The 27,257-nt window shown below is 25.9% G+C and overlaps 1 protein-coding gene across 3 annotated transcripts in view; it reads right to left on the reverse strand.

The window, feature by feature from the left end:
* Positions 1-27,257, reverse strand: part of LOC107168447 (opioid-binding protein/cell adhesion molecule-like) — a 337,823-nt gene that overhangs the window by 60,888 nt on the left and 249,678 nt on the right. For all 3 annotated transcript variants that reach the window (XM_089224027.1, XM_089224026.1, XM_089224028.1), the window contains one exon: positions 22,128-22,262. In XM_089224027.1, the coding sequence (XP_089080153.1) occupies positions 22,128-22,227 (100 nt within the window). In that variant the 5' untranslated portion in view covers positions 22,228-22,262. The remainder of the gene's footprint in view (positions 1-22,127; positions 22,263-27,257) is intronic.

Consider the following 27,257-nt stretch of genomic DNA (forward strand, 5'->3'; position numbering starts at 1 on the left):
TATATGCCAAACGATCGTAATGCATTGTTGCATTATTCATATTATGTAGGTACGCAATCACAAAATATATTTTATTTATATATATATTTATGTAAAATGGTTCATATATTATTAGATACCATTCATAAAATATAAACTAACATATTTAATCACATTGCATGTGTTGAGATAGTACGCGTCACACGATCTATGAACTCGGTATATCTCAATATATAATATTAGTATTCTCGCACGTTCACCGTTACAATATTACGAAGTGACATTATTTATATTTGCATTACAAACACGACGTGATGTGTGGGTATGACGATAGTAACGTAGTTACCGCGATATAGGCGATGTATTATTATAACCTTTAGAAGAACGGATTGATGGGTATACTGTCAATTTGGATCTTTCGAAATATAGTTGTGACCTATCACTGTCATGGAACTATCACTCGTTGACTCATCAGTCGGGAGTAGGTATTAATAATTTTATCACTAGTATTTGTGATTCTGACTTCGTCCAAACGTACTTTGTTTACGTACTTAATGCACAGAGTATATAATATGCAGTGCACGTGAATATTACCTATGTGCATGGTTTAGTAAGGTTCAAAGATATCCACAATCTGTAAAAATGACACAAATCAACTTAAAATAATTCATAATATCAAATTAAACATTTTCATTATAATATTATAATATCACCGTACCATACAAAGCATCAAACTCCTATTGGTAAGTCCTATAAGTATTGCAATCTCTATACAATAACTTATTCATTAATACGAGCATACTATGAAACAGTTACATACCACTATACAGTTGTACACTGATTTTCGAATTTAGCTTTATAATAGACTTGCGGTGATTACAAATGCTATACCAGTGACATGTCACCACGACTTTATTAGAATAAAAGTCTTTGCAGCGATGAAATACAAAAAAAATCAAGCTCATTTGTATTTCTATGTTCTGGCTTTTTGAGTGACAAACATTTTCTAAATGGGTCACACAATGAAAAAATTGGGAACCTCTGGTTTAGTATGTTTCAAGTTAATCACCATGTCACGCAGACACACCAAAACTATTCGTAGAAAATAAATTTTTTTGGATCAGTACATGATTCGAATATATTAATATATTTTAAACATCGATTTATCGAAAGTTGTAGTGGTGTTTTTTTCATATAGTGAAGCAATACATATTGAATGCATTTTGTATTAATAAGTAAATACTGAAATACTGTCGTTATACGTCTGGAAAGTAATATAATTGTTAATTTTATTATAATCCACCCACTTGCTCTTCTGCGATTGATTTCCTGTGTTTCCATAGGAGCTTTCATCGTTTCTAGGGAAACGATATAACATACCGTAAAAAAGGTGAGACGAGATCGAAAATGAAAATTTGAAGAGGTAATGTCCGTTAAGAGAGGGTAAGGATGAAAAACGATTTGTAGACGGACAAATTAATCATTACTATGGTGAAATTGGATTGGAAAACATATCTGTGCTCGTTTCACCATCATGTTCTTTTACCCCTTAAAACTTCATTAAAATTTCATCATCATTTTGCTTTCGCAGAAACCAATTTTACAGTGTTTTATCGATTACAATCCATGCAACTACAGATCTCGTTACAGGCACAATATGTTATTAAATTAACTATAAATGTTGCTATTGGCATAAGCTTTTCGTTTGACGAACGTCCACATACTGATCAGTGTATACAATATAGTATCACGACGATATAAAGCCAACGAAACCAATGACGTTGAACAGAAATACTTTATTTCAAACATATTATTGAAGTATAAAATACTTAATATGTTAATACATTCGAAATTAATATTATATTCTATAAAATGCAAAGTTTAATATATAATTATTATATTTTACTTCCATATTTTTTCAGACCATTTCATTGACCATAATATAGGTATTATGTAATTTATATGTCATTATCATCGTTTTATATTTAATTTCATTATTATACAATTACTTTTCATATACATAAAATGTTCAAAATAAGTACAGTGGTTTCTAAACACTTTATATGCATACATATTATCAAATAATTCTATAAATGGTTTAAAAGAAAAATGTATCCAAGAAAAAAAGCAATAACTGATAGTGCATCGTAAATATGTTTAAACAGATTTTGTTAGATTTAGTGTCCTCTTGGATTGACTCCAAATATATAATAACTCTTCATTGTGTTTACTATTTACCGTTTTTTTTCTATATAAGTAAAAGTTTTTTTTTTTATGTTGACATCATGGTGTAATTTCATTGATGCATATTACATATATTGTGTTCATTGTATTTGAGAAATATTATTATTTTTTCGTTAAAATTTGTACAAAAATGTTATCAAAGAAAATATAAATATTCAAGCTATGCAATCTTATTTATTTTATAATACTGCCTTGATCATTCTTTAAATTATTTTGAATTGGTGAAAATTAAACAAACAATTATTGTATTGGTAGAACCTCATTTCGTTGTGAGACGTAAAATAGTAAAGCCTAGAAAGCTGAGACCCTATAGTAAGGCATTTATAGAACTTAATCGTTATTAACCAGGCACTACTATTATTTAAGGTCAATTTTATCATTAGACAATTGTTTTATGTAAATAATATTAACTTAATAAAAAAGATGAGAACTGCATTTTTAATTTAGAGAGAAAATTTAAATTAATTTTAAGTAATTAATTGTATCCAAAAAATAAAAATAAATAGTAAACTGCGAAGTATAAAATATAAAATATCATTTATCACAATAAAACGAATTATCTTACTATTATACGCTACTCATTAATGCTAATAAAATATTTTATACAGTATAAGCATAGGTGAATATATTTTCGTTACTTTTGAATTAATAATTTCTTATAGAATAATAAATTTTACATACGAAATTAAAGCAATATATTATACCCCTCAGGTATTATTTTCTATAAATTATTTGACCCATAAGAACTAGTAAATACATGAATATTAATAAGTACAATGGATAATTTAATAATTAATTTATATTAATACTTTTAAATTTCATATGTATACATAAAAAAACAAACTATAATTTATACACAGGACAATATTTATTTTTTTTTTTGAGGAATACATTTGCATTATTCGTAGATAATAACAAATACAAAATGTAGGTTAAATTAGAATATTTTCTTTTCAAAAACTTTTTAAATATGAAAACTAGTGTTCAGTGGGAATTAATTGAGTAGCTTAATTTTTTTTCATTTATACTACAATATAGTTATTGTGTTATTGTGGGTGTTAATTTTGTAACCGTTACTGGAAACTGAATCAATATTAATATTAATTATTTTACATCTTATATTATATAATGTATGTTTGCCAAGTCAAGTATCTAAAATAATAAAGATTATAATTTAACATGATTGTAAATAAATAAAACTGAGGAAGTTGAAAATGTTATAAAAAAATACTTGAATAGATGTATAGTTTATTACAGTTAAGAATTAGGGCAATATATAATATATAATATTAGGTATACAAGATGACCCATTTCAGTTTTTTTTAAAGTTTTTGATAACACACATCGTAATCTTATATCCCCCCTCAGAATATTTTTTGGTGTAATTTATTTTGACTATCACATCACATAATATGTGTAATATATACAGGGTGATTCTTTTATAAAACAACACTCATTATTTCAAAAACTATTGACTTTTTTCAAATTTTTTTTTTTTCAAAATTGTAGATCCATCTTGTTCTAGAACTATATATTTTTTAAATATTTTCACCCTTATATTTATCAGGTAAACCATTATAAACTTTTGATTTTTAAATGATAACCTATACTTAAAATTTCATAAGCTAAAAAGGCTATTTTTTTCAATGAATTTTCACGTTTAAATTTTAATTTTTCGTTAATCCGTTTACAAGATATAGCCTCCGAAAGTTGGGTGGTTTTGGGTGGTGTTTGTGTGTTATAGGTGTATGGTAGGTGGTATTTACACACAAACACCATATAAGTGTTGTTTGATAAAAGAATTACCCTGTATATTATATACTAGAATATCCAGTAAACAACGAACGATTTTTTAAAAGTATGCATATAAAAATAAAAATCTCGAAGCATGCAAAAATATGTAGGATAATATTTTGAATTTAAATTTGTATATGTGTGTATTAAGAGTGTAGTTTATCAAGCAATTTTTTGATTCATTCGGTAAAAACATACAACAGATTTACGAAAACATAACATTAAACATATAAATATAGAGTTATATATCATACAATACAATAATACTAATGTAATGGTTAAGATAATGTTATATTTGTTTGTCAAACAACAGAGATACCTTGACGTGTCCAGGTGATCAAATACGACTGACAATAAGTCAATTCACAATAATACCATCGAGTATATTATATTGCATTCCTACCCAGTCTATAAATTGTTAACTCAATAAGTAATGGATTTTCTAACACGATATATTATTTATATTACGTATATGACATTTGTATAAGAAATGTCCATATTCCATGCACTTGTTTCTTGTACGTCATACAAAATAAGTATTATAACAAAAAAAGAAAAAAAAATTCTCAATTTATACTGGATATCATCAATATAAATGTCTCATGAAGTCATGTACGATACTGCAGATTTTAAGTCTTGAATTCATACGAAATCATTGCATAACAATTATTGTAATAAGAATACAGTTAATTTTCGTTAAACCAAATATCAAAGGGAATAAAAACAAAAATCGATTATTTTCAACGACTTACTCGATGCATGTATTTTTTGAGTTATAATAAACTCCATACACTGTTTAAAAACACTTCAAGGTGCAATAAAAAAAAATTATTTAGCGTGGTTGAAGATATCGAAACTCTTAATGTAATTATCTGATACCTAACTAACATGGTGTTATATGAAAAATATCGGAATATATTATGTCTTTTAGACTTATATAATTTATTGAAGATATCTGTGCTTTTAATACATGATGTGAAGATATCAATATTATTGTAGTATGGCATTATGATTTTAATGGTAAACTAAAGTCCAAAATATTACGATTTTTATAATAATATTTACTGTTCCAGTTTTATCAATAACAACGTATAGACACTGAATTTTCTGATAAGAATAGACAGCCATTTTTTTCTGAATATATTACATTGTGGTGATTTTAGAAAATTGTTCATCTTTAGTTGCAATATTTTATATCCATGTTGAAAATAAAAATGTCCTGTTACTAAAATGGTACAAGATATGGATATTCAGTTATGAACATTGGCGATTACATATAACAATAGCGTTCTAGATTATACGAATAAATCTTTTTTGTAAATCTGTGAGGATGATGAAAAATAATATTTCGCCGTTTTTCGTCATTACGTATATTATATCTCATCAAAATATTTTTACTCTATCAAGTACGTTTATTACAATATTAGATTATATTATTATAATAATTATTAACCGTATTACATCTTTATTTTTATTTTATTCTGTAACTTTGAATTTTAAAAACTCTTTTATAAAATAATAATAAGCTATTTTATAAAACTTTATTTATTTTAGACTGTAAATACTACATATTTTGTTCATTTGATTGAAATATTATATTAATTACATTTTTTACCAATGTACTTAACTACCATCATATCTCAAGTCGGTGATATTATTATACCTTCTAAATTAATTTCGAACACATTATTAAACTGTACATCAGAGTATCAGAATCTTCGTTCACATTAAATCAATACTACCATATTATAATATATACAAGACAGTCGATTTATAATTATTGTATACACGAAAATTGAATTTCAAACAATTAGTTAATTAGTAAAGTTATATAACTTATGAGTATTTAAATTCGCATAGTATCTCTGTGCCACTATACACCATTAATATAAACTTAAAAAACTTATGAGGAATTAACTTACCGTTTGAAATTTGAATATTAAGTATACAATTACATAAAATAATATTCGGCCCAAAGAATATAAAATTAAAATTTATGTTGCAACAAACTTCAAAAAAATAATGAATGGAGAAACTTTAATCAATTACCTTGTAACATATATGATATATATATTTGGAGTCACAACATTTGGAAATAAAATATATTCAGGTTTATAATTCAATTTAAATTTCTTGAGTTTCATTAAGTTTCATTCAAAATAATAATGATATTATTGGTAGATTTCTAGAAATACATTAGATTGTATTGCATTTAATTGAACCTGTCGTACAAATTGTTTTTTTTTTTTTTTTTAATATAACGTTAAGTCAATGTTCATGGCATTCTAAAATTATCTTCAAACTTCTTGGTTAAATTCTAAGAATATCAATTTATTTTTATAGTTGATTTTTTGTAGATTTGACGATAGCTGAATTGTTATTTCAAAATTAAAGAATTGTATATTATTTTTAATGTGTTTATCAAAGCTTCACAATTAATTTCACTATTATTTGTGTTTATGTATAATTGTTCTATTTAAAATACACACTAATAATTTAGTGTACGTTTAAATTCTAAACTATAGTTTATTTTAAAATATTTTGAGTAGATTAAAGTTATTTAATTGTTAAAAACAATAATTATGTTTTCTAATGATCATATTAAGTTAAAACTTAAAAAAATACAAATTTTCAAATACACAACTAATTAACATCAGATAAAAAATATTAATAATAATATTCTATTAGAGTTTTTACTTTTTATGGAAAAATACTCTTACAAGCAGGGACTGGAACCGGAACCGAAAGAATTGGTTCTTGGAGAAAATCTAAGAACCGGAACCTTATTTGGAACCGATATTTTAAAATACTTAGAACCGTATTAGAATCGGAACCCTATATTAATAAATAATAAGTTTTTCGGTTCTTTAAGGGCTTTTATCTGTTCTAAGATAAAGCCCGATATTTCAAATAACTGAATATTGTATTTAAATTGATTTTGTTACAATCAAATAATTATTTTTTGTAGAAATATTTTTGTTTTGTACATCTATGGTATTTTAAATTTTTAACCCGAAATAACAGTAGTATATTCGCATTATGATAGACTATGATTAATTTACACATATTATGCGGGTTGCATTTTTCATTATAATGAGCAATATAACGTGGATAGTCGAACAACAATTATGGGTTTTTCTACAAATGTTTACAAAATACCTACGAATAATATTTATATAGTTATTTATAACTCCATCACAGTCTCGCACACAAACACAGTCATACACTCACACATTGACATTATATGGGTAACATACGAATAATTTACAACTTATTTGATATTTTTCGTATGGTCATACTGTAATTTGATGTTTTTTGAATGTTGGTAAAATGGCTATTTTACAATATTTAAATTTTAAATTTGTATGGAAGTTAACAGTCGTTGCTTATAATAATTAGATACCAACCTAGGTTTGTTATTAAAAAAAAAATCACCTAATCAAAAATAGATAACGTTTAGAAATTTGCATTTTTTAGAACCAGTAAGTACTGGAATTAACCGGAACCGGTACCGGAATCCTTATATTATAATTTTAAGAACCACATACGGAATCGAAACCAATTATTTTTTATTTTTAAGAACCGAACCGGAACTAGAACCGAAAAAAGCCTTAAGGTTCCAGTCCCTGCTTACAAGATTTCTGTTATTTTGAGTTAAAATCGAATATTTAAAACTTTAAAAACAGTTGTTTTATACTATATATTAGGTTAAATAAAAAATTAACGTCTAGATAAAACTCTGTAATATTATAATGCATCGAAAAATACATAGATAGGCCCTGGAAGTTATAGGAGCTAATGAAGGGTATCTAATGTCAATAATGAGGTGTAATGTATGAGACGAATTAAACGATATCTCACTGTTATTAATTTGCAGTAAAATAAATATAAAATATGGAAAAATAAATGTTTAATATTTAAAATATTGGGAAAAATGATTTTTTTAAATATATTTGAAATATCAATTAGTACATAAAAAAATTAATGCGATAGAGATAAATACACATCGTACCGTTGCCGTTAATTTAATAGTCGACAGCACCAATACCAATAAATACCTACGTTAAATCATATAGAGTTTTATATTTAATAATATTATTAAAATACACAGCTTAAGAAATTAAAAATCGATGTTTTTTAGAAAATATTAAAATATATGCGTAAGAAAATCAATAAATATCCAGTTTTTCCTAAAATAGAAGATAATATATTATGTATTATGTGTATTTTAAATTTATTTGTTTTTGATTTCAATATTATATAGCTCAAATTTCTGGCTTTGTCTATTATAAATCGAGATCATATAGAATAATATAAGACTTATATAACTTTTGAACTTTATATATAAATATTGAAATAGCCAGTAGGTATTACACTCATATTTTTGTGTTGCAATTAGATTCTGATTGAAACGACGAATGTATTGATTTTACACTGAAATATGTTATGATTTTTTTTGTTTTGTGTCAGAAGATTATTTCTAGTAAAAAAAACTCCTGTTATAAGCTTTAAAAGAGATTTCTGGCAATATATTATATCTTGATGGTACTTTAAGGAGGCCGAAATAGAAAAAAGTTCAGTGCCACCTTTTAAAATAATCGGAAACTCAAAAAATAAAAATAAAAATAAAAAACTAACATTGTAAATATTGTGATGCTATTTTTCAAATACTAGATTGGTAACCAATGTTACAAAAAAGTTATCAGAATCATTTTTAAATCGCTTAAAATCTCACTATCATAATATAATTCAAGATCAACACATCCATTAGAGTTGTATCCTACTCATTGGTATTTTTAATATTGATTTTATAAATATTTTGTTTTAGATTAACAATTAAAATAAACATATTTGTAACCACGAATATTACTAATACAGATAATTAATTCATCGAAATATTATGACTTTAGAATTTATGGTAGACTGGAATATTCAATGTAATAGTCATATTAATTATTTAAAGTAACATTCATAAAAAATAATAAATAAGCAACTCAATAATTAAATGTGACAAATTATTTTAGTTTTTAAATTAATCTGACTGCATAAACTTTTTATAACAGAGTAGTGCTGCTATATATTTTTAATTATACTTTTTTTTGTTTGTAATATAAAAATCTTACTATGAAAACACTGAGAAGAGTTCAATATTATGTATTTTTTTTGTATTATTCAATTCCCGTGTTCTTTAGTGTTCTTATTTATTATCTCCCAAGCTAGTAAATTTAGCCGAAGGTCTCATGCTTTGGTTTTTTATTTGTGGTCACAGAAATTGCTTATTCCATTTTTTTTTCACATTTTTCTTGTACCGTGAGAATTTCAGTCTCATATTATGGTTTTCACTTGGCAAAACACACTATTCCTGGGGGTATGTTTGCCATTTGACATGAGGCGTCTTAAAAATATTTTACTAGGGAAATATATTTTTTCCACTGAAGTATAATTTTCATTTGTAGTATAATCCAAGACACGTGTCCATTGCATTGATGTATACCTAACTGTTAAACAGCTTTGATATTCTTTTTTAAAATAAAATCACATTAGATAAATGTTTTTCTTTTTTTTTAGTTTACTCTATGATGTTATGTATAATATTATTACTATAGTATTATATTAATTTAAGATAAATTATTGCATACCTACTTGTTTCTATGCTCTATTTTTTTGGTTTAATATTTTTATAAATAACAATTTGATAATAATTATTATAAAATTACATTGGTAGATCACTAATTGGCATTTAAATAAAATTATTAATTAAAACATTTTTTCTAGAGTTTGTTATATACAAAGGTAGACTTTTTATTTGTGATAAAGATTGAGAAACTTGTAAGGAATCTTGTATTAAATTTTCAAATCTTAGATTTAAAAAGAAAATTTTTTATGAATTTCTAGCTTAAAATAATTTGTGAATTTTCGTGATTTTTACATAATATGTTGTCAAAACTCAAACTTTTAATACTTAAAAAAAAAAATTGTGACTATGTATTCCTTTTATTTTGCAACTTCTATTGTAAATATATGTTAGGAGCCTTGTATTAAATTTTCAAATCTTAGAATTAAAAAGGAAAACTTTTATGAATTTCTATCTAAGATAATTTGAACATTGCCGTAATTTTTACGTATTTAGTCAAAATTTTAACTTTAAATGCTTATAAAAAAAAAATCATGCCAAAGAATTTTTAATATTTTTCAACTGCTATTGTTACAATGTGTTAGAAGCATTGTATTAAATTTTCAAGCTTTTTTACCGAACAAATAAATTTTTATCGATATTTATAGAAAAAAAAACTAAAAAAGTTGAAAAATTAAAATGTCAGTAAACAGCTCAAAACAAATCTAAATATTTAAAATGCCTATATTATAAACATTCAGTGAAAATTCCAAGTATCTGCGGGCATTTGTTTTAGAGTTACACCAAAATAAGTAAATCGCTAAAAGCGAAAATTCAATGTTGTAAAAATTTAAATTTCAAATGCTCATAAAAATTTAATTTGAATTTCCGATGTAATTTTATTTGTGATAAAGATTGAAAAACTTGTAAGGAATCTTGAATTTAATTTTCAAATCTTAGATTTAAAAATGAATTTTTTTATGAATTTCTAGCTTAAAATAATTTGTGAATTTTCGTGATTTTTACGTATTTTGTCAAAATTCAAACTTTGAATGCTTATAAAAAAAAATTGTGACTATGAATTTCTTTTATTTTTCAACTGCTATTGTAACAATATGTTAAGAGCCTTGTATTAAATTTTCAAGCTTTTCTGCCCAACAAATAAATTTTTATCGATATTAATAAAAAAAAAAACTAATAATTATCGAAAATTTCAAATGCCTATGAATAGTTCAACTTAAGTCAAAATTTTCTGAAAATTGCATGGTGGATAGAATATATTTACATAAACATTCGGTGAAAATTTCTTGTATCTATGGTCATTTGTTTTAAAGTTACATCAAAAACCAAAATCGATTTTGTCGAAAAATGAGTGTGCGTAAAATTTCCCGTTTTCCCCTTAATTTTTAGTTTGTTTTTCTCGATTATTTAGAAAAGCATTAAGAATTTTTTACTTTTGACCCCCCAAAGTACCAACTAGATTCACTTTCTGATCGAACTAGGTACTGAAGTCAAAAATCGATACATTTTTACTGCCCCAAACCGTGATGACAGACACAAAAAAAAAAAAACACACACACATCATGGTAAAATCAATACATTCATCGCTCCGCTCAGAATCTAAAATCTAAATTAGGAGTAGTGGTTTATGGGCAATAAAAATTCAAAGGTTTGATGAGCGGAACAGTCGAGTCGATAAAACATTGTATCACTTCACTCTGTTCATTTAAACTTGAAATACTTATAACTGATAAACTAGTTGTCCTATATATATACGTTTTGTACCATTAAAAAAATATTAATTATTTTTTGAAATAATTCATGAACAGAATCATTCTATATACCTACTTAGTTTAACGTTTTTCTGTTGACAAATATCAAAAATAATTTTCTTATAATCTTATAATATTATACAAACTATAATAATTTATTTTGCTATTTAATCAATATCTTAAAAAAATGTTGATAAAATCGAAATTTATAATATTTTCTTTCGATGTAAAACACGCATAAGTGTAGGTAAATTGCATAACCAATGCGCCGTCCAATAAGAATAATGAAAAATAAACAAAAAGTAATTATTTTGCATAATGGAAATAAATTAGTAGTATAATTGATATATTAAGAGGACAATGATTGTTGACAATTCGTATTATTTTTTTATTTAACTGTAAACGAATTTTATTATGACATTTTTGTTTTCAATTACAAATATTATATTATAATTAAATTTAAATAACTTTCACTGTCTATAATGATCCATACAACAAGTATTAATTTATTTATATCGGCACTCTAAAAAAAAAATACAGATCAGTTATTGGCATTTTACTATCGTTTTTAATTCGATCACAATAAAATGATTACATTTTTTTTATTGCATTCTGAATCAATATAATTATAAGCTTTACCTAAAAAAAAATCGGATTACTCAAAGTCGGACAAGTGGTCATATTATTAAAACTATTTAGATATATAAAAATGTAATACGAATTCAAGACAACGATGATGGAGACATTAAATTCATATTGGTGTAATATATCTAATAATAATAGTTTTAATTTACGGCAAAATGTATTTTATTTTATTTTTTAATTAAATTCGTTTTGAGTCATATTAAAAGGCATCTGAGACCTGCTATAATATAATCACATGTAGATACCTACAAAATAGCGAGTTTTCTGGGCATAAAAACAATCCAGTGATGCCTTGTCATTCCAACTGTACAACATGAAATGAAATGTGTTCCAAAATGTGAGGGATTTGCTGATCGGTCCAGAATGATTTCAAACGTGACATGAAATGATTAAAAACGCTTTGGAAATCGTGAACCTATATACACTAATAATAATAATAATAATAATAATAATAATAATAATATTAATAGGTAATACAACAACGGTCGGATAATGGACATTTGACATTTATGACGTCGTACATTAGGTTGGTTTAAATTCACAAGGTTTATATTATATTACTAGTATTATTGTTATTATACATTCATACAGATCTTTAGAGATCTAATAATAATAGTAATACATGGCTACCGTATTATTGGTTTATACTTAATAATTTGTGTTGGTGGATTTGCGGATAAAGCATCATCGCGTCCTCCTCACGATTAAACTACCGTCAAGGTAACAATCGTGGTGGTCGCTAAAAAAGTTTACAGTGCAACTCTCAAGATTGAAAAGTTTAATAATAATAATTGTCTGAAACGAGTCGCAGTGGATGAGACACACACAAAGACCAGCGAAGATAGGGTTTTTACACGATCAATTGGAGTTCCATTAGATATAATAGTTTCCGTTTTTATACCATATTTTAACGTGTGCACAGACATTAATTTACAATAAGAGGGATGAACTTAAGATTCACCGATAGTGGTTGTCTGTTCTTGTTTCCAACCACCGGTCATGATAATATTTATTTTGTTAGTTCCATATGTGTCAAGTATGTTTGTGTAATAAGGATAAAACTATCATGTTTAACTTCACTGCGGTGTATTACAATAATAATAATATCATTCAGACTAAAATTAAAAATTTATCTAAAATTACACTTCATAATTTCCAATTAAGTCGTATAAAATTCTAGAACAATGTCTAGAAGCAACTACTAAATACATTTATTCGATATTGATATTACCGTTATATTTTATATCACCATATTAAAATATTACATTGGCTTGAAACACAAAACAATAGATAATATTTTGTCAAAGCAAATATGAATAAACGTTATTATATAATTTCATTACTCTTTTGTTCTCTATAGTCGTTTTGTATTTTAATTCAAAAAAAAGCGGGTAAGTGTATGCGACTCTGCAGACTGCTGTACAGTAGGTTACAAGTGGGTTACTGAATGAATGGTATTAACTTTAAATTCAATGATGTAATATAATTGTATATGAAAAACGATTCTGAGTGGAGACGGTTTTTTAAATCTAGGATATGTTATACTATATTAATTGTATAATTGTATTGTTATAATTTAAAAAAAAAAAAAAAACGTCGTCTGTAATTATTTAAGATTATAAAATCGTGAAATCGTACGTTTTTTCTCGTTTAACCACTTTTATTTCGAGTACCATTTCGAAAATCGAAAAATGACCGCTTTAAAGTACTAGCTCAAGAACATTACCTTTCAGAAAAGATGCTACACTTGATACTTTTTACCAAGTTAAAAGGGAGAAAAAGTGTTTAGAATAAAAAAGAAAAAGGAACAAACATCATTGTAAAACCAATACATTTCTGGCTCCGCTCAGAATCTAAATATATATATTATAATTTATAATGAATTCACTGTCTTAAGATATAATATAATTATAATAGTTATAGTAATAACTTTATTGAAATATTATATTAAATAAATAATTGTTTGACCTATATGATGTCAATTCAATTATCAATACCTGCACAATGTTGTAAAAATAAGTTCATATATTAGTTGGAATTGATTGAAGAAAATATAGTGTTAGTTAGTTGTAAGAAAATTTTTGAGTGGTTTGGTATAACATAATATTATATAGAGAATACTAAGCAATCTCCCTCAATCCATAGCAAATATCATCCAGTTTATTACAGCCGTCAATCTCCAAACAATAATATTATTAACACATAGATTTAGTAACAATAAATACATGCAAATAATTATTTCGCTTTAATCGCAATGGCTTATGTTTACAATGTATATGTATATATGTATATATATTTATATGTACGATTAAAAATAAAAAGTATCATATAGAAGAAAAATTTAAAATTTAAATCTAAAGGCCTAGAATTATTTTAGAGATTTTACTAAAATAACTTACGGTTAATGTACTTATTATTATTCTTATTAAGTATTAGCATAATATTTGTTGAATATACCTATTGCTGTTATTTTCTGTTTTCTATAAATGCAATTCACGTAAAAATTGGGTTAATACAATATATCTCATATAAATTATAACTATGAGCTTTTTACATATATCAAAAAATAAATTAATAAATGGGATATAATTTAATTATAATAACTACTATCAAATCATAATTTTTTATATTTACAAATATCATATCTTAACACTAATGGCATTGTGGAGAAAAATCAACGGTATTAATGACTATTTTAATTTATTTTTCAAATTTGAAATTCAGCAATGATTTTACAAAATAGCCCACAATACAAGATGCATGTATTTGTGCCAAAATATTTAATGAAAAATAAATTTTAAACTCTCATCAACAAAATGAAACACTTTCAATTGTCCGTGATGCAATTACTTAGATAACTACTAGTTCACAATTATTATTTTGTCGGATCGAAAATAATAGTTGCCAACCAAACGTTGTGCAAATAAATGGATGGCAGCTGATAAACGCTAACTTCTGAGCTACTGGCACAAGTTACGAAAGTCATTATATAACTATAGGATCAATGCAAATCGGACCATATCAAGAATTCAATAAACTGGTTCGAATAAATCAAAAAATCAATATAATTTATTTAAAAGCTCATATAAAATACATAAACAATTACTCTCATTTAAAAAAAAGAAATAAATATTTCGTTATAGTATATCGCTGCATTCTATGAAATTAGATTGGTACGTAACTTTTCTTCCATCATATGTTTACATTTTCTAAAATAATTATGGAAGTACTAAGTGCATTACTTTTAAATAAAAATATATTATAAATTGTAAAACATAAATAGTATAGCAGTGAAAGGGTAAAGTACAGTTTACTTCACACTCAAGTGAATGGAGTTTGCATTTGTTTTATTTTATTTTCATCGCGCATTCAGCTGTGCATATTATATTTCAATTCACGGTATTGGTCTGAATAATATTATACCATACTATGCTGTTAAAATAATCTCAAGAGGTAATGGAGAAAAACAAAACGTTTTAAAAATAATGATATTTTTATTGTCACAGTTTTAATAATAATAAAATTATATCATACCCCTTTAAAACAACTCGTCCGTGGTAGTAGTCTGTTATGCTATTAATATCTATACAAAATATGTCCCTCGAGTGTTCGTACTAATCTAAAGTGGCCGTGGGGTTAGTGCTCTGGTCCTCCACATTAATTATTTCATTTTTGCGGAAAACCTTATATGATTATTAATAATAATAATAATTATTATTATTATACAACTACATGTGTTGCACTTGTTTCACCGTCACCGTGACACACACGACATCGTATTATATTATTATTTATTACATACTCTTCTTTATAAATCCTGGTAGATACCTAAAACATAATTTAAGGTGACCGTGGTGAAAATTAAACAGTGTTAAGTGGTTATATTATACTATTATAATTATAGGAAGGTAGGTAATACGATTTTGTTTATCGGTGTTTTTTTCACGTCTGTATTTGTTTTTGTTTCACAGTCGATCGGTTGCTTGTTCATCGACATGCCTCCAACCGGCTGCAGGTCGCTGCCAAGTCCGATTACAATAAATAACGGCCTGCACCACCGGGGACGTTACACACAAACAACATTTGTTTAAACGAATCCAAGGGGATAATTACCATCAGTGAACCGCGTTTAATGATCCGCCTAAAGTTCAATAGTAAATTAGCGATGAAAATAAAATGCGCCGTCGCCGTTGGAGGAGCGATGATACGCTACCGTGATTAGACGTATACAGTTACTCGAATAGCTGCACAGTTAGCGTAGTAAAGTTGGCGTCCGATGACAAGGTATGTATAGTTTTAGTAATCACCTCTAACCTTTTGCCCCTTTTACAGAACATAATAGAAATAATAATAATCATAATCATATCATCAAAGATAATAAAAACGTATCGTTATTATTACGACAGAAACCATCGTCGCCGATGTCGTAACATTCAAAATATTAGAATCATATGCCAGTACCTACCTATAATATTGTTATATTATTATTATTTTTTTATAAAAATAGTATGCTGTTATATTGTTATTATTATGCTCGTGCAACGTGCTGCTAAATAACATTATAATAATATACAGCGTGTAAACTAAAAACGCGATGCTAGAAAACGACGGCGTTAACCCGTACAATATAATATTATTATACAATCTTTTAAAATACACTAGAATCACGCTACTTTGACATCAATGTTTACTTATCATTTTATGTGTTTTTGTAGCTTATTCCATGGGTTACCTGGTATACATAATTAATAGACATAGTCAACCACGTAAACGGAGGATGTTATTTTGATTTTCGGTGGGCATGTCAGTCTACCATTGCACTGATAGTTGAGATTGGTGAGGACAATAAAATGCTGATACATAATTCCTTCAAAGCGTTCCTCACAGTCTTAGGAGGTATCCGTCGTAATTTTGTATTTTGTATTGACACATGTGTTTGCGGTTTATTAAAATTAAACTTCTGTTGTATTAGCTAATATTCAAAAACCAATAACACAAACGAAATATGATTATACTAAAAATATACCGTTTCGAGTTTTTAAATCAAATCAATATTGGCCTTCAAGGTACTTTATAGGGTAATAAAATATTAAGAGTCAAGAACTCGTATAATACTGTTTTAATTTTCTAAACTTATTTAATATTTTATAATTTATAAGCAATCTAAGATGACTTGACTTGTAATTGTGATATAATAATAATGGCGTACCATGGTTTCGCATTTTATATAAGAACCGATGTTTCACTCTAAAGTCTAAAACGCTTCTTTACGGTATCTAGTAATCCATTTTCGAGCTCTCTACAACTACAAATGTTAAAGATAACTGCATAGTAAACTCTTCCCGTGAATCAACCTTCCGAAACCGGATCTAGATACATTTATCTTATATATATAATATATATATATAAATATATAATATATTATTATATATTATCATATATATATATATATATTATGACGCTTGAACCACCAGAAGAAACAGTGCTCTTTGAAACACAATAATATATGAACCAATTATTATACGATAAACTAAGGTGACATAAATAGACCAGAACATCAAACTTGATAAAACATCCTATTCACATAACATAATATTATTATGAAAGTAATTTTATTTTAATGCCTAACAAATCAGTAGAAATTTGAAAACTATGATATCGAGTCCGTAAGCCAATTATCATTCATGGATGTTTTAATTTATTTTTCAGAAAATAATTTACTGTATAATAATATACCATTAAATGTATTTGTGTGTCCTATAACAAACGATTAATTTCAAATATTATGAATATTTTGAATTACAACAATTTTATAAAACGTCATTTACCGCAAATATCACCTAATATGTGAAAATATTGTGGACCATTTTTTATGGGCAACCAAATAAATAGTTTGTTTTTCAATGCATTCAATTACTTACTCTGAAATTATAATAATGTTTTTCAAGATTTATGTTACCAGAAATTTAAAGTAAGTTGGGTAATGTTTTCTCTTCGATGATTATTATTTTACCACCCATAAATAATCTTAATGATTGGGCTGAATTCATAACCTTACATAAATTGTTAATTGGATGAACGTTCTGTACTCTTGTATACCAACTCTTTTAAATTCGCATGTCAAATACTGTTATGAACTACCTACCTATATAATAAAATGTATTCATATACACATGTTGTTTAAAATGTCCTATCATGTACAAAGACAGTATTGCAAGTATATTTCTTGTGTATAGGGTGATTTACTTTTCGATCAATTAAACTATACCACAGTAGCAACTTAAAGCGCTCACGCGCAATGCTGCAAGATATTTTTAGAACAACAGAACTGGAATGAATAATGTAGATTTTTATTTCAACAGTCAATATCCCGTGTAGTCGTATTTGTATTGTACATTTGTACGTGAAATGTAAAGCGCGTACTACAACAGTAAGTGTTTAGTGGGAGGGGGGGGCAGTGGATGTGGCCGATTTGTTGGAACTGGAGAAAATGGTGGAAGTGGTTATGGCAGTGTCAGTGGAGGTGAACAGTGTAGCAAAAGGCTGACTATAAAAGCGAATTCGATGGACAAATATTTGTGAATTATTCCGGATCTGCAATAACAGCCGCGTGCAATAGCAACAACAGTGAACGTTAAACATTTATGTTCGAGCACACCTCTTCCATCATTGTCAAAAGTATTGTGTATGACGTATAATAGTGCCGCTCGGCTTATACAAAAAGCTTCTCGTTTACCGCACCGCAATCCGTCCGACATCGTCACACCTCGTGCCCCGTGTATGACCGTGCTCGGTTTATTGCACACACACACACACACACATATACATATTATATATTATTTTCGACCGGCGCACCAATTCTGCAAAATGATAGATTCATAGTGACGGCCACGGCATCATAGAGAACAAAACTGCAGCTGCACCACTCCACCGTTGGTTTTCTGTAAAATCGACGATGATTCGCCATTGCTGTTACACACTTTTACGATTTCTACACGCGCTAATCGCTCTCTTCAGTACCGTTATATTATTATTATTATTATTATTATTATTATCATGACTATTATTATTGCTATTATTATAACGGCTGTTGGTAAAAATAGTTTCCCCTTTATTTCCTACCCGCGACACGCCACCTCTGAACATCCAACCTCTTTCACAACTATTATACCTATGGGAAATCAAAACTCGTTCTCTCTGCATCGACCGCGGTAAGCTAGTGGGTTTACACGGGACTTTAACGAATGAACGCTAACCGTTAGTTATATGAGGCACGCAAGACCTGCAGGGTAGACACCAAAAACACGCTGTTACTGTTAGGTAAACTGTTTTCTAGTTCTAATAGACATTTTTCGATTTTTTGTTCTTCGGAAAAGCATATGTCGAGTAACACTTTATTATTGCTGTCGTTCCGTTAGGAAGTAGGTATAATATTACTATTTTAAATCGTTAATCAAAACTCACGTCATATAATTTTAGGTTTGATATTAAAGTTGATGATTTTGACAGTAGTTTCTCAATATTTTCATCAATCATTTTATCACCAAATATGAGTTACACTTATTTATACCAATTTAAATATTTAATGAGTACGATTTACAATAGTGTTACATACTTACATAATACACATAATATTTTATTTGAAACAATTTAAATACTAATGTAGAATAGATTATCATAATATAACTTTCACAAATTGTTTAATATGAGCATCACGCATAATAGTTCTTAGGATAATATTAGATAAACTGATTTTATGGAATGTAAAGTTACTTTTAAATGAATCACGTACTATGAATTTAAAATCAAAATTTGCCAATATTTTTCAAGAAATATTTAAAATTAAACATGATTTTCAGGCTGATTCTAATACTTTTCAAATACATAACGTATCATTGTATATATAATATTATAACTACGTGACTACTATGGTTAATAGTATTATCATGTATACTGCTTGCCTGTCTTACAGTTCAATTTATAATTTATTTTTATAATTATTTCTAAAGAAAATTCGATCACCTTAAAAAATTATATTTAATGTGAATGCAAAATTCAAGAATACTTTTACACATCAATTATATTAAATAATTTGAAAAAAGAAAATAGTATTACCAACATTGATTTGGTTAATTTTATTGTTCAAAAAATAGAACAATAGTCACCTATTTATAATAAATAAAATATAGTTATTTCATATAAATTGAAATTAATTTTAAAATATAACACAATTAATTTAAGTGTTATGAGTAACACAATTCAAAAATATCTAATAATTATGTAATATTGTGTAAAAAAAAAAATGCTTCTTCTTATTGTCATTCATTTTAGTGTCATAATTATTTTTGAAATTATTTAAATTTAAATAATTGACTACGTAAATGTTATGATACAACTGTTTGTCTACTCTATAAAATATAGTACAAATAAAATAAATCTTAAAACAGTTTTATATTAAAATATGATAAAATAAGTCATCAATTTCATTACATACCCCTAATTAGGGTTCAACTATCATAAATCCAAGATCTATGAAACTAAACGTAAGAAGTTATCAAAATCGTTTAATTTTTGTGATACGTTGATAAAATATAAATTAAAAAAAAATATTGAATAAAATATTGTGTTTTTATTATTATTTCATATTCTAAGATATTTTTCAATGCTCAAAAGTTAAAATTGAATAAAAAGTAACTTATAATTATTTTTTTATAGATATATTGTGTTGTATATAATATGTCCTTACTTAACTGCATTTCATGTTTTTAGTAACTAAGTTTATACGTTCTACCGTAATAGGTTAGGTTGGGTTAGATATTTTTCAAATAAACTATTATCAGCAGTTATTCAAAATGAAAACACGTCATCATTTTTAAAAGAGACATTATCGTGAAGTAGGATGAAAATTATATTATTACAATACTTGGGCTTGTTATCAATCTATTTTTTATGTTAAATATGTTTAGTTACTGTAATATAATATGCAATACATGATATAAATTTAACTATAAAATATAAACCGAGTATTATAGGATGAAAAAGCATATAATTTATGAAATCAATGGAATTACTGAAATTAATAATAGTTATATTAATGAAAATTTGCTCTTGCGAAATATCATACCTATGTAAATATGTTATTTCAAAAGGACAGAGCATCAAATTAAAAATACGTTATTACGCATATGGGGGTGTATAACAATTGACATTGTTATTGTGTTTCGTTGTTAAAATGTTTATTATCGTATACTATATACTATTTCGTTATTTTGTGTACCTATACATTTTACCAATGCATATAATAGAACATTGTTGTAGTTGGTAAACGGGTTTGAATTTGTGAAACTAGCGATTTCTATATGTGTCTCGTCAATAATCAGAAGCTAAGACGTGTTTAAAATATTTGTCAAAAACGCTCACGTGTGTTTATCTATATACAATATTTATGCTCGTAATACGTTATTTTTAAGCAAATTGCAAGTTAATAGTCTCATTAAGTACCTACCTATTTATCTTATAGGATAATCATTATTAGCAAGGTCGATTTTATTAGAATCCAAGGAAAAAATGTTTACTACATGGTACTACAACTGCAGCTTCAGTATAACGTTTAAGACATCAAATTTTGATAAAATAGTGGCTAGATCTTGATTTTTGTAGGAGTAAAAGTCATTGCCCAAAAAAATTTTTCAACTATCATTTCTGATAATATTATGTTAATATCATAATTTGTTTACGTGTAATTATAATTAAAATAATCGTGCGCGCCCTGCAGCCGTCGTGTTACGTTGCAAAATTTAGGTCATCCGTATCAGAAGCACTGGTGCCATTAGAGCTCCCATTATAATTAGAAGGATGGGTTAGATATTAAGGACTTTCTTGATTGTGAAACTTTGGCAATTTGGAACCATATGACGTAGGTATTGCGTATCCCAAACACGGTGCCATTAAATCAGACCAATTTAGTGATAACAGTGCAGGTGCAGGGTGTTTGAAATAAACAGGAAAAGGCAGCTGTGGAACACACAATTCGAAAATAAAGCTATACCGCAGTTAACGAAAAACGAAACCAAACTCACCTTTACCATCACCTTGACCACAGTCCAAAAAGCACAGTATCAATAATGCAATGAATTTTTGATGATGTCCGTGAGATTGGCAACCAGATGCCACCACCATTCTTACACGATTTGTCGATCGTTTTCCGGCTGGCCCTAAAACAAATTGGTTTAAATTGAAATAAGACAGAAAATTTGATCCATTATACAGTTATTTTACATGGATGTTCCTAAAACGGTAATTACAAAATATACGAAAAATTATATAGGTATAGTTCGTGTATATTTAATGGAATTAATAAAATGTCTTGATATTTAATTATTTTTACATTTAAAATATAATAACATGTACACGATACAATAAACATAATATATTTGATTATCAGAAAAAAAAGCATTGTTAATATAAGGTAAGATTGATATTAATAAAGTATATATTATGTAATAAACAAAATTAATGCACCGGTAATATTATTTTTTTGAATCAAACTTCACTTTATAATCCATCATAATACATTATTTCAGGCTTGCCAGTAGTTAATCAAAGTTTTTGAATATTTTACACTCCCGACTGAAGTGAAAACATGATTTTTATAAAATCAATAGGTATTATATAAAATATATAAACCACATTTTTTCTTATCATGATTATAATAGGTATTACTTGTTTATGTACATGGATGTGTTTTTGTTTTTCAAAAGTACTGACTAAAAGTTTTTTACTGGTTGTAATTCACTGATGGAAAATTTTGCATTATAAGCATTCCTTGGGGAGGTGCTTAAATTGTTTATTTTATAAAACAATTGTAACAATTTTGAAACGCAATATTCAGATGTAATGTAGTATAATAACTTTTTATTTTCTTAATATATGCGTGTATCATAAAAATATTGAAATACTTATTTTCAAAGTTAATTGTTGATGGAAAGTAATTACTCGAAACCTAATTGAAATTACAAAAATTTTTATTGAAATTGTTGTAAAACTATTGAAAAGTTCTATGAAAAAATAGTTATGTTTTTATTTAGTTACATATTGTATAACTGAAGAACTTTACCTTAATTTTATGTTTTCATATTAAATTTAATATTCAATACAAAGTTCTAAACTCAGTTGAAAATCTAGATTATTTAAAAATAAGATAAAAAGGTACCAATACCGTTGATAATATTTTACACGCAATAGTTCCGTTAACTTAATAATATCTACGAAACTATAGTCTATATTATAAATTAGTCATACAAATTTATAATAATTAATTGATTAGTTAAGTTTGATTTTAATATCTATAAAACGGATAATTACTTCCATAATATATGGTTATAATTAATTCATAGTATATGACAATAAACATTTTTGGGAATAATGTCGAGAAAATATGGGTATTATAATATGGTATATCTATAAAATTGTATTTAAACTTTAACTCATTGTACTAAACATTTTATTTGTTTCTGTTAAAATCAATTCTAATAAACATATTAATATCGAAGTTATTTATAAATTAGGTTGTGGAAATTTAAAATTGTATGTAATTTTTAAAAATAATGGTTTGGATAAAAATATTTTTCAAATAGTAACATACTTATGTAATCATAAGTAAAAGATTAATTATTATGTAAGTAAAAAAGTCAGGATTTCTATTGAGGTTACATTAGTTATGGTTTGGTGGTAATTAGGTAATTAGACATTTGTAACTTTTAAATGTTGTCTCAAACTGTAATACATTTTTTTTAAAAGTTTTAATATCAAGATTGTATTTACTTATTAAGATTAAAATTAGTATAAATCGTGCGTGTGTATTGTTTTAAGATATCGTATAATAATATAATAACAATTTGTACAGGTTTTTAGATTCTAAGCGAAGCGATAAATGTATTTATTTTACAATGAAGTTTTCTTTTCTTTTTTTTGAGCTGTGTACACGATCAGTTGTTAAAATATCCTAGACTGACAATAACCATCTCCACTCAGAATAGGTTTTTTTATACAATGATATTATATCATTGAATTCAAATTTAATACCATACATTACAGTAACACACTGTACCACAGAGTGACATACACTAAACCACTTTTATAAAAAAATGCTTTGTAAAATTTTTCATTAGGTTTTTATTTTTTCCAATTTTATTTTTTCTTCATATTACGATATTAGCATAAAAAGGTCTATTTCAACAATACATTTGTTGTATATGTTTCTAATATATGTACGAAATTACTTAAAACCCAAATTAAAATTAAAGTAAGTATAACAGTTTAATTAATTAGCACAAAATCGTAAATATTGAGTATTTTAGATTTTGAACGAAGTGATGAATGTTTGATTTTACAATGATGTATAACTAGTCAAAATAATGCTTCAATTTCAAACATTGGGGGTGGTTTCCGATGTAAAAGTGAATATCCTTGGTGCATTATATAGATCAAAAGTTAACATTTTCAAACAGTTTTCAAAAAAATCGAGAAAAACAAAAAAAAAAATGACAGAAAAACGGGAAATTTTACGCAAAACGAGTTTTCGACCATATCGATTTTTTTATATGGCTGTAATCCAAACACTAATCACTATAAATACTTGAAATTTTCGCCAAATGTTTATGTTAGTGATATCTATATACAGTTTAATTTTCAAAAATTGTTGAGTTTTTTTAGTTACTTATAGACCACTGAAATTTTCAATTTTTTTTAGAAATTAAAAATCGTTAATCACAATTTATTTATGAACGTTAGTTCAAATTTTTACGAAATCTGTCAAAAACGCGAAAATTTGCAAGTAATTTTGAAGTTGAAAAATCATAAAATTGTTTGTGTTTATAACTAAGGATTAAAAATACAACACTAAGTTTTCCATAAGTGTTCCTTCAAGTAGCTATATAGAAAACTCGAAGCATCATTATACGAAAAATGTTAGGTGCGTTTGAATTTTAAATTTTTACAAAATAGCGTAACGATAACGATTTATCCTCAAACGAGTTTAAGCATTTGTTATTATTCAAAAAGTATAAGTTGTAGATACTTGAATATTTTACCAGTTATTTATATTGGCATTTTCTTTACATGATTTAATTTTCAAAATATTTTGACTTTTTTTGAGATATTTATAGACGACTGAAATTTTCAATTTTTCAGAAAATTTTTTTTTTAAATGTCGATAAAATTTGTTTGGCCATATAAAAATACTTGAAAATTAAATACAACGTTTCCCATAAGTTATTCTTATAGTGATTAAAAAATTATAAGAATACATAGGCACAATTTCTTTTTATTAGCATTTGAAGTTCAAATATTGACTTAATACGTGAAAATTACTGCAATGTTCAAATTATCTTGGATATAAATTCATAAAAGTTTTTCTTTTTAGATCTAAGATTTGAAAATTTAATACAAGGCTCCTAACAAAGTTTTACAGTAGCAGTTGAAAAATAAAATAAATATATAGTCACAATTTTTTTTTATAAGCATTCAAATTTTATTTTTGACAAAATTAATATGTAAAAATCACGAAAATTCGTAAATTATTTTATCTTAGAAATTTATAAAAATTTTCCTTTTATATCTAAGATTTGAAAATTTAATACAAGGTTCCTAAAATATTTTTACAAGAGCAGTTGAAAAATAAAAGAAATGCATAGTCACATTTTTTTTTTACAAACATTTATGTTTAAATTTTGACAACATACGTAAAAATGACGAAAATTCGCAAATTATTTTAAGCTAGAAATTCATAAAAAATTTTCTTTTTAAATCTAAGATTTGAAAATTTTTAATAATCTATAATATATCCTAGGCAGATAAACATCTCCGTTCAGAATCGTTTTTCGTATACAATGATACCTATCATTGCATTCAAATTTAACCTACCCTAGAGTCTAGACAGAGGTCCACCCCACCCCCAATGTACAGCAAAGCGATACCCACTTACCCGTTTTTTTTTTTAATTTTGTATTAAAAAAAGTATACCTAATCTATACCCAAAGACATTATAAGAATATGTTATTCAACTTAAAAAAATAGTATTAAATATATAAAATAACCGAATAATATAAATTATAAATATTGTTTTTGTTGTTAATAAGAGTTTTTTTTAAAGTATTACTGAAAATATCTGGTCTAATAATTTAATTATGAATGTTGTATGTGTCATTTAGTTTAGCATCTTAAAAACTTTTAGTATTTTTACGGTCTAAAAAAAATAATAATAATGACTACTGAAACCATCGTATACTATGTGAAACCTATAAATATTAACAAATAAAGTATTGATATTTTTATTCTAAGAAAACGCTTGTTGAATTAAATCATAGAATAATGAGTTATGAAATATAATGAACTCTTAGAAAGAAAATTAATAAAATAAAAGTGCAGATGGCGTTTAATAACGAGAAAATTAACCTGGAAAATTGTATAATATATTTATTACAATGAGTTATTTTTTTGGAAAAAAAATCAACATTTCTTAATCAAGCATAAGACAGGTTAAAAGAATAGAAAATGTATTTATTTTTTATTGATAACTTATTAGGTAAGTTTGTGTTTTTGGTTTAATAATGTATATTAGACTTCTATGCTCATTTTATACCATTGTCACACGAATCGTAAAAATTCAAAAACATTAAGTATAAGTGTTTCTACGACATTGTATCCTTTTTATTACAGATTTTTCTTTTAGTGTTATTATTCTTCTTTATGTTATCTGTAAATTATTATGTCTAAAGTTATATTACCTTGTAAGAAAAAAAAATTAAATAAAACGAATAATATCGTGTTCACTTACAAAACGAGTATTGCAGATAAACACATAATATTATTTTCAGTTTGAGTTTAAAATTTATACTTGACTTCAGTAAAGACTATGATATTTGGTATAATATCACGATTTTTTGGGAACATAATATTTATAAATATTAAAATATAATAGGACATCGAGTACCCCAGATAGGAATAAATTATACAAATACAATCCCTCAACTTTGATTTTATTATGAACTTTTTGAAATTTAATGATTGTTTTATGTAGTTTTACTCTATTATATTTAAACAAAAAAATTTCTATCAAAAAAAGATTTATGTTTAATGAAGTTCAAATAATTATACATTATGCTATTATAGTACCTAGTTTATATTGTTAAATGTACCATGATTAATCT

The sequence above is a fragment of the Diuraphis noxia genome, unplaced genomic scaffold, assembly GCF_037042655.1.
Source record: "Diuraphis noxia isolate RWA-SAM2 unplaced genomic scaffold, SU_Dnox_SAM2 contig0003, whole genome shotgun sequence".
In the NCBI taxonomy this organism is placed as follows: Eukaryota; Metazoa; Arthropoda; class Insecta; order Hemiptera; family Aphididae; genus Diuraphis; species Diuraphis noxia.